Source organism: Brienomyrus brachyistius, chromosome 21 (assembly GCF_023856365.1).
Source record: "Brienomyrus brachyistius isolate T26 chromosome 21, BBRACH_0.4, whole genome shotgun sequence".
Taxonomy (NCBI): domain Eukaryota; kingdom Metazoa; phylum Chordata; class Actinopteri; order Osteoglossiformes; family Mormyridae; genus Brienomyrus; species Brienomyrus brachyistius.
Window position 1 is genome coordinate 8,584,307 of NC_064553.1, and position 9,329 is coordinate 8,593,635.

Below are 9,329 nucleotides of genomic sequence, written 5' to 3' on the forward strand. Positions count from 1 at the left end.
ATGTAGTCCCTTAGAGTAAATAACAGGCCATTCTGCTTAACCTGCAAAAAGCCACAAACACTGAGTGAAAATGATGTGAATATCGCTAATTTAAATTACTTTCTGTATATGTAGTAGCACTGCAAAGGTGCTCTGTTGGTGGTTACCATGGCGTTGATCTGTGCCCCCCAACCCCCCCTCAGAAGTGCGTCTACTGCCACAAGAGCACCAAGCAGACCCGCGGTGCCTGCATCCAGTGCTCCTACGAGAACTGCTCCACCTCCTTCCATGTGACTTGCGCACACATCGCTGGAGTGCTCATGCAGCCTGCTGATTGGCCCTATGTCGTGTCCGTCACCTGTCACAAGCACAACACTGCCAGTCCCAAGGTCAGTTAATCGGTTTCAGACAGAGGTGGGCGGGGCCCTTGACAGGAAGGGCATTTGGGGGCTGACTTTGCTTTTTGTTTGTTTTGTATTTTAGTTGCACAAATTACTTTGAAGCCGAAACAAATTTTAGGTGCTTAACATGAAGTGGGCATCATTAGATGTGACTGATCACATTCCTGCCTGTAGGGGGCATCAAATTCGACGAGGTCACGACTGGCCTCCCGAGACCTCCTGCTGGGTCAGAGGATCGTCGGCCGGAACCGCGATGGCTGGTACTACCCCTGCTGGGTCATTGGCATGGCCACACAGACCTTCTACGAGATCAACTTTGAGGACGGCTCTTACAGTGACAACGTCTACCCCGACAGCATCTTGGTCAGCATCCCTCCCAGACAAGATTCCGTGAATGAAATCTGAATTCCTACTGCGATTAGCAAATGATCTGTCTACTCTATACAGCGCCCCCTGTCTGTCGCTGATGAGGCCGCGTTAAAGTGCGCTCCTTAGTCAAACAGGCTCACGTGGGTCTGAAACGTGTATTAATAGACTGGTGTTTTCCAGAAGTTTGGAAAACCGTCACCCTCCCGAGTCAGTTCGGCCTCATCGCAATAGCTGTCGCTTCAGGTGCAAAAGATTACCCATAAAGGTCACAGAATTTAATTTATGGTCGCTGTCCGTGCATAACGAAGGAGGGTTATTCTGGCTCCTGTGCAGCCGTGAGCATCTCCCTAAGTCCGATAATGAATTTCAAGGCACGGCTCCAGGAGTCGCCTGTCAGGCCGCCCGTGAGTCCTCCGATAGTGGGGAAAGTCACAGGGAAGTTTCCATGCTTTAATTTTCTCTGGAAGTGCAACCAGATCCATAATTTAAAGTGGAGCGTCTTGGCTGCTTGGCTAGTGAAGGTTGCCAAATTTGCATCGACTGATTTTATTTATTTTTTAAAATATTTTGCAGGTAGGAGGTGGGAAATAAATGTTTTATTTAATTCATTTATTTTGCAAAAGCATTGGTTTATTACGTGAGTGACCCTTTTAGCTGGTTAGATGATGCCACAGTGTGTGCTGTAGGGTCCCGGTAATCTGGGTGGGCGGCAAAACAGCTCGCTGTTCAACCTTTTGTATTTTTTTTTGTTCCCTTCCCCACTATCAGGACCAGGATTGCCTGTGTCTGGGCCCCCCAGAGGAAGGTCAGCTGATCAGCGTGCAGAGTGTGGACGGCAGTGTGCGGAGGGGCAAGTTCGTCAGGACCCACATGCAGAAGGTGTACCAGGTGGGTCCCACAAGTCCTCAGGCCGACGTGTCTGTGCACATGTGCTGTGTCTGGGCTACAGTCAGGAAGATGGCGTTTATTCTTTCTTGAGAGAGACAGAGAGAGAGGGAGTGGGAGGGGGGATAAAGGAGTCTTTCAACCTCAGAGAACCTGTCATATGCCATGCACAGAGGGTAAAGCAACTTAAATGTGCTTTATATGGAGGGTAACACAGGTTAATACAGCCTACATAAAGGGGAACACAGGTTAACACAGACTAAATGTGCCTTACATAAAGGGGAACACAGGTCAACACAGCCTAAATGCGCCTTACATAAAGGGGAACGCAGGTCAACACAGCCTAAATGTACCTTACATAAAGGGGAACGCAGGTCAACACAGCCTAAATGTACCTTACATAAAGGGGAACGCAGGTTAACACAGCCTAAATGTGCCTTACATAAAGGGGAACACAGGTTAACACAGCATAAATGTGCCTTACATAAAGGGGAACACAGGTCAACACAGCCTAAATGTGCCTTATATAAAGGGGAACACAGGTCAACACAGCCTAAATGTGCCTTACATAAAGGGGAACACAGGTTAACACAGCATAAATGTGCCTTACATAAAGGGGAACACAGGTCAACACAGCCTAAATGCGCCTTACATAAAGGGGGAACGCAGGTTAACACAGCCTAAATATGCCTTACACAGAGGGTAACACAGATTAAATCTACCTTATGCGAAGGAAAACATCAGGCAGCACAGCTTAGATGTGCCTGAAGTGTTTCGTGTCCTGGGCTCTGTTTTGAGAATTGCAGTTGTACTCAGGAGGTTATTTAATGCTGATGATATCACATGCAGCAGTTGGGGCAGGGTCACATGACTGTAGAGCCCATGTGTGAATGTCCTTGTCTGACTGATGGCCTGTTGCCCTCTTCCAGGTTGAGTTTGAGGACAAGTCCCAGCTGATGCTGAAACGCAGCGAGCTCCATCTTCTGGAGCAGGAGCTGCCCAAGAGAGTCAAGTCTCGACTGGTAAGCTGCGGGTGCAGATTGGGGGGGGGGGCTTGCATTGACTGTTCTGTGTATCGGTGGGTGCATGCTCCCCTTTTTATTTCATAGCGTGTAGCTACAGAAATGGAGAAATGAGAACGCTGTCATGTCATCTCTGATGGGTCGTTCTGAAACCGAGGCATTATGGGTAAGGGCAGGTCTTATCCAGTTACAGTCCCAGGTGGCTGAATTCAGAATGATTTCCAGCTCTTATTTTACCATTAAGAGCTCGGAAATGGTTTAGAAGAAGACAAGACAGTTGGTTGAATTAGACCTCCCCCCCCCCACCCTGATAGTATTGGATTACGTCTGAGTCTCTGTCCAGAAGCCTTCATAGTTCCTGCTTGCTGGGGAATTGGGCTAGTTGTCTTGCAGTAATGGCCTTTTCATGACACTTGTACTGTTTTCTTGCTTTTCCCCAGTCCCTGCCGGTTGCAGCCACTGCCTCCTCAAACCCATCTCTGTCGGGCGATGAAGCGCAGGCAGCCAAGAGACCCCGCTTGCCTTCCCCCCCAGAGCCTCCCGTACCTGTGTCCCCCTTGGGGGGCCTCTCTGCATGCACATCAGCCCTGCCTCCAGCTGCTACGGCCACTGCTGAGTCCAGCCTCGCATCTCCAGCTGCATACGGGTCCCCTGACGCCCAGGCTGGTCCTCTAGACGCCCAGGGCCCCAGCTACATGTCCTTCATGGAGTCCCTTCTGGAGCCACAGTACCCTCAGGCAGATGCACACATCTACCAATAGGGGGAGTACACAAGCCCGCCGGAGCTTTGCCTCGGCAGGATTCCCCCCCCCCCCCTCAAAAAAAGGGACATATGACAAGGTGCTTCAGCTGATAAAGCTGACAAAGAAAAAAACTGTGGTCGTGTGTGTGAGGATCCCACCCCCACTGTCCCCCTTTTTCCTGGCTGCGCCTTCGCAGTCATCATCGTCGTTGGTGTCGTTACTCTTAACGTTGTTGCTGTGGTCGTTTTTCGTCGACTGTTGGGGAGAAGCGCAGCTTGAACGCAGAACCTTTTTTTTTTTCTCGGTCTCACCCGCGTGTCTTCTGTAAACAGACAAGACTCAGAGCATCAACGAAGTACCTCTCTAACTGTCTCTCTATCTCTCTCTGTTTCTAACCAGGAAATAAAAGGGACTCATTCAGATGTGATGTTAGCGAGTCGCTAACCATTTGCATAGCATTTTTTTTTTTTTGAAAACATGCCAAAATACACAGTAAACTGCAAAAACCAGGTGGACGATGCGTTTGTTGGAACTATTTGAAGAACTTATATTTTTTTCCTATCATGCTTTTGGGAGGGGGACTGTGCAGGGTGATTTGTTTGGTATTTAAGTATCTAATAGTTCAGGTAAAAAGACAAAAAAATCATTTGTATGAAGACCTAATGCAACAGCAGTACACAAACTGCAATAGCATAAGAGCTGAGAATGTGAATTTCACTGGGTTTTTTTTCTGACATTTACCTGACTTGTGTATATCACTTTTACTGGAAATCAGCTTTTTTTTTTTAAGCAATTCTTTGAAATGAAATTATCTATTTATTATTTAGTAATTTCTCTGAGTTTTAATTTTATTTTCCCCTCTCGTCGCCCTGTAGAAAATTTTGAATATGAAGTGATGTTAGACTGCTTTAGACAAATGTTTAATATGTGCGGCACGACTATTACTCAAATGCTACACTTCACAGTCTGCGTGATTTATTATTGTTGTTATTATTATTATTATTTTATTATTTTCTTACCGTTAAGCCATTTTTTTAAATGGTGCTACGGGAACCCTTGACTACTGACTGGACCGAAGTGCAGGAGTGTGGCAGCCGTTTTGTCCCCACGTCACCGCGAGAAATTTTGGCTGGTAAACCATAGTGTCGCCATGGTTACGTTGATTTGCTGTTTTACCAAGAAAAGGATGGGAAAGGTGCTTTTGGTATGTTTTTTTTTTCTCCCTCGTTTTCTTTTCCTCCCTCTAACGGCAACAGGTGCAGGCCTGACTCTCTTTCAAACGGCCGTGTATATCCGCTTACACACTGCATCGCTCCCGTTTTCTCGGCTCGCGCGACCAGCGACGAGAGAGTTCGTTACAAGTCGGTAAGTTTTGTCAGATTCCCACCTGACTTGCTGGTCGGCGCGGTGCGCCTGCTCGTGGTGGCTTGCCTTACTGTAGCTCTTAAAGACCAGCCAGTTCCCAGCGTTGATTGCATTAAATGGATCGGACGGGCGTCTGTAATCAATCAGACCCACCCCTCTGGTTATTGACCCTCTCCCGTCATGGCCACAGAGCCCCCGGTGGTGCCGTCCGGCATTTCGGCCTCAATTAGAGCATTATTGTTTTTCTAACAGTCTATTACACTGGTGAAGCAGAATTTATACATGGCCTTTTCTACACCCTTTACAAATTAAGTTTGCAAACTAACAAGCAGAAAACACACCTTTTCACAAAAAAATTAAATAAAAAATCAAAGGTTGAGTCTTAACTGTGGGAGGGGGGTGGTCTGTTCACACTAATCTGCAATAATGTTTCGAAACCCCGCAAAGGTCAAACCAACATGTACCTTTCTTTCTGTCCTTTCATATTGTCATACATTGCAGAATACGTTTAAAAAATGCTATTAAAATGTGAAGTGAACCGTAGGGGTCTTGTCCATTTCTTTTCCCAAAGTGAATCCTTTTCGAGCCACAGATACCTAAATGTGTGCTGGTCGATTGCAGCCACCACCGCCCCCCCCCCCCCCCCCCCCCCCCGTCATGATAATTGACCCAGCATCTGTAAGTGTAATCCCGTACTGGCTGTTTGTTGTTCCTCCTGATTAGCGACACGGGGGGGGCTGTCCGATTCAGTTTGTGTTTAGTAGCAGGAGTGTGGATTTTCCACCACAACGTTGATCCTGTTCAGCACTGAGCACAGCCAGTGACTATGAGTGATGCATTTGCTTGTGTGGGGAGATTTTAAGGCCTTGAAGACACCCCCCAGCGGCTGTACATTTTTATTTTTAATAATTTCTCTTCGTAACTGACGGAGGTGATTCTTACTCCTGCTTGGATTTGGTCGGCCCAGTCAGAGACGACAGAGTCACATGAACTTGAAGGCTCCCTGTTTTGTTTATAATGAAAAACAGGCAGTAGAAAAAATGAGTGTTAATGGAGCTGTCCGGGTAGTCATCTCCCAAGTTTATCTGCTCTGTATCAGCCTAATGGGGACTGGGAACACATCATCCATCCATCCATCCACTTAAATCAGAGTTACGGGGGGTTCCTAAAATCCCCGCTGCTTTGCACTTAAGCAGGAGACGTTTGTGGGGGACAACATCAAAGGCCTTCTGGAATTCTAAGATCACACCGTAGGGCTTTTTGTGATCAATTTCTCCTTAGCTTCCTCAAGGAACTCTAGTCTAGGTAAACAGGATTTACCTTTCCTAAATCCATGTTGGCTATCCCTCAGAATGTTATTTGAATCCAGGTAATCTACCATTTTCACTTGGATTATAGCTTCCATGACTTTTCCAGTTATGCAAGTTAAACTGATTGGCCTATAGTTTGCCGGATTACTTCTGACCCTTTTTTGAATATGTGTTATATTAGCATGCTTCCAATCAGAAGGTACCGCACCTGCAGATAACGATTTCTGGAAGTATAATAAAGGTTGCCTAAGAATATCCCTCATCTCTTTTAAAACTATAGGTAAGATGCCATTAGGACCCTGCGATTTATTTATTTTGAGCTTAGCTAGGCCTTGTAGCACATCAACTTCAGTTATACGTATATTAGCCCTAGGCAATGCTGGATTAGTAATATGAGTCGGTATGTTACTCGTGTCTTCTACAGTGAACACCGGTGCAACAAACAATCATTAGACTCATTAACTATATCAATTTCATTTTCCCTTACTATCCTGCAGATTAGTGATTTCAGCTTTTAGAGCTGTTTTGGAGTTAAATTATTGGAAGAAACGTTTAATGTTATGTTTAGCCTCCAATGCAATCATCCTTTCGACTTTTCTCTTAGCGATTTATTATTTTTTAAGTCAACCTGTAGACTTAGATACTCCAGTTTTATTCCGACATCATTAGTTATTTTCTATTTGTGGAACAGAGCCCTTTTCCTCCTGACTTTATTCTTAATTTCCGTAGTAAACCACCTTGGCTTCAGTTTCCTAAGTTTAGTTTTGCTGGAAGCTGGTATGAAGTCCTCTTGCGTTTGCAATAATGTGCTTTTAAAAAAATCACCATGCCTCTTCAACAGTTTTGTTATTTAACTCCATCCAGATTACAGTTCTTAGTTTCAGTCTCATACCATTAAAGTTAGGCTTCCTAATATTGTATATTTTTGTTTTGGACTTTGCTCTTCGGACACCAAAATGAAGCTCGCATTTAACCATGTTATGACCACTACTGTCAAGTGGTTGTAAAACCTCAAATTTTCCAATCCTATCCTGGTTATCAGAGAGAACAAGTACCTCCTCGCCTGCCTACGAAAACAGAAATTAATGACCACATGAAGTCGTGGCCTCATTCTACGAGCATGACAAAGGCTGTGTTTCACCTCCAAGGTGCCCAACGTATACATGCGGACGCATCTCTTTGTCTGTGGGTGTCCTCTACCCTCAGCTGAGAGGTTCAACAGCAGAATCCTTCATGAGATCCAAAAAGAAGGGAGATCGTGGAGAAAGGTGGGCAAGACGACCCCTTCTCCTCAGGTTCTGTTCCTACAGTGGGTGCCCCCCCCCCCCCCCCCCGCTTAAGATGAGAAGCCCAGCTATGTTTTCTGGAATATTCTTCCATTAGCCCCTACTGCATCATCCACGGCCTCTCAATCTGCAGCTAAAAATCTCATTCCACACCCAATTAGCCTCTGGCCTGGGGGGGAATGGGCACCTGTGCTCATGTTTGTATTCCTTTTGCAGTGCAGATAGAGATCGCTGGGGTGGGGTGGGTGCGGGGGGGGGAGATCCTCCGATCGCCTCGTGTGGGGAAGCGTAATGCCATCGACGTTTTTAATATCTGCTAACTACCAATAACCCTTTTACGCGGGCATGCTAAGGTTATCAGCGCTATTCAGCGTTTCCTTCAGCTGATTGATAGTAATTGCTTTACGTAATCCCCCTTTGAAGCAATTACATACTGAATAAAATACTAAGAGGATCATGTATTGTATTTTGCGACAAAAAGCTAGTACTTCTCCAATTTCTGCGGTTCTTATAAAGATATTAGCATTTATTTTAGACAAAAATTATCTGTTTCCAGATGTGACGGCCCTAAAGAGAGCCACTAAGTTCCGTTTTATGTGTTTATAATCTGGTTTATTTCCAGGATGAACAGGAATGGAGCCGGCGAATCCAGCCGCGGCTGAGTGCGTGCGGAGTGTGCGCCAGGTTGATGCCATCTCCGTTTTTTTGGATTACCTTTACGTGACAAAACAAGCAGGCTGACCCACTCCAGGAACGTGCGCGTCAACAGAGAGAGAGAGCTTCATGTCTCGGGGCCCGGGTTGATCTAGAGCCAGAGCTGGGGTTCAAGGACGGGATCTGTCGTTATGGTCACTGGCAGCGCAGATGTTGGCGTCGGCAGCGAGCCCAGCTCTGAAAGTTAGAGGGTTGTCGATGCTGCGTTTTAATCCACCGAGTGACACGGAGCTAACTTCTGTTATCTCCCATCTGTCGCTCCCGGCCCGAGCTCTGAGAATCTCGTCACGAGGCTCCAGCACCCACAATGACTGGGATTACAGCACACCGTCGATCCCCGATTGGTTTAAACTACTTCATATTGGCTGCTTTACCGGTTCCCGTCTAGGTGGGTGGGCTGAGGCTGACGAATCACGGTAATCCGTCCCGCTGTGGCTTTCAAAGCCTCATTTCTCATATCACTGCCGCCTTCTTTGATTGTAAGGGACTGGGAAAACACACCCTGCCCCTGTGGTTAAAAAAAAAAAAAAAAAACGCTTCATTCCCGAAATCCTAAAAATGCATTCCGGAATACCTTTGAGGTGTGAGGCAATGCTGACGACTTCATGTTAAGTTAACCAGATACCCATCGTCATGGTAACCGGAATTGGGGATGCTGAGAGTCCCATGGAGGGATGGCAGACCACATTGATGTTTGTATGTATCAAAGTGGAAGGAGGACTGGGCTCTGAAGTGGGCCTGTTTTTTTTTTGCCTTCCTGCCTGCTATAAGCTTCCCTCTCATTAACGTGGATTTGCTTTAAACTCACAGGGACGACATCGCCGGAAATGGAGCATGGCTGCCCAGTGTGATGATGCCGTCGGCGTTCGAATTCGCTCGATACCTGAGCTGCAGATGAAAGGAGTCCCAGTGGCCCCCTCACTTCCAGCACCTTCTGTGTGTGAGGGGGCAGCCTCCCTCTTTGCCCGCTGGACCCATTTCCTATGTCTCTTCTTCCACTGCTTTTATTCCTGCTCGCTCCCCTCCGGCTGCCTCGTCCGTAGACTAATAAACGAACGAAATTCCCAAGTACAAAACACGCAGCACAATATAAGGGACGCTGTGGATAATTTTTGTTGCTGTTGTTGTTGGGGAGGTCTGTCACGTCAACTTGTACAGGCGTGAAATGGCCGCGCAGGCCAGTAACTGCACTTTATGGCTGTAATATATCTTTGGATGGGAGACTCGTGGCTGTGGGACTCAGACAGGAGCCTGT

General features: G+C 46.6%; 1 protein-coding gene across 4 annotated transcripts in view; it reads left to right on the top strand.

The window, feature by feature from the left end:
- Positions 1 to 5,302, top strand: part of LOC125716734 (lysine-specific demethylase 4B-like) — a 39,142-nt gene extending 33,840 nt beyond the window's left edge. For all 4 annotated transcript variants that reach the window (XM_048989365.1, XM_048989363.1, XM_048989364.1 and 1 more), the window contains exons 19-23: positions 183 to 368; positions 555 to 743; positions 1,518 to 1,637; positions 2,564 to 2,656; positions 3,097 to 5,302. In XM_048989365.1, the coding sequence (XP_048845322.1) occupies positions 183 to 368; positions 555 to 743; positions 1,518 to 1,637; positions 2,564 to 2,656; positions 3,097 to 3,417 (909 nt within the window). In that variant the 3' untranslated portion in view covers positions 3,418 to 5,302. The remainder of the gene's footprint in view (positions 1 to 182; positions 369 to 554; positions 744 to 1,517; positions 1,638 to 2,563; positions 2,657 to 3,096) is intronic.
- The last annotated feature ends 4,027 nt before the right edge of the window (positions 5,303 to 9,329 follow it).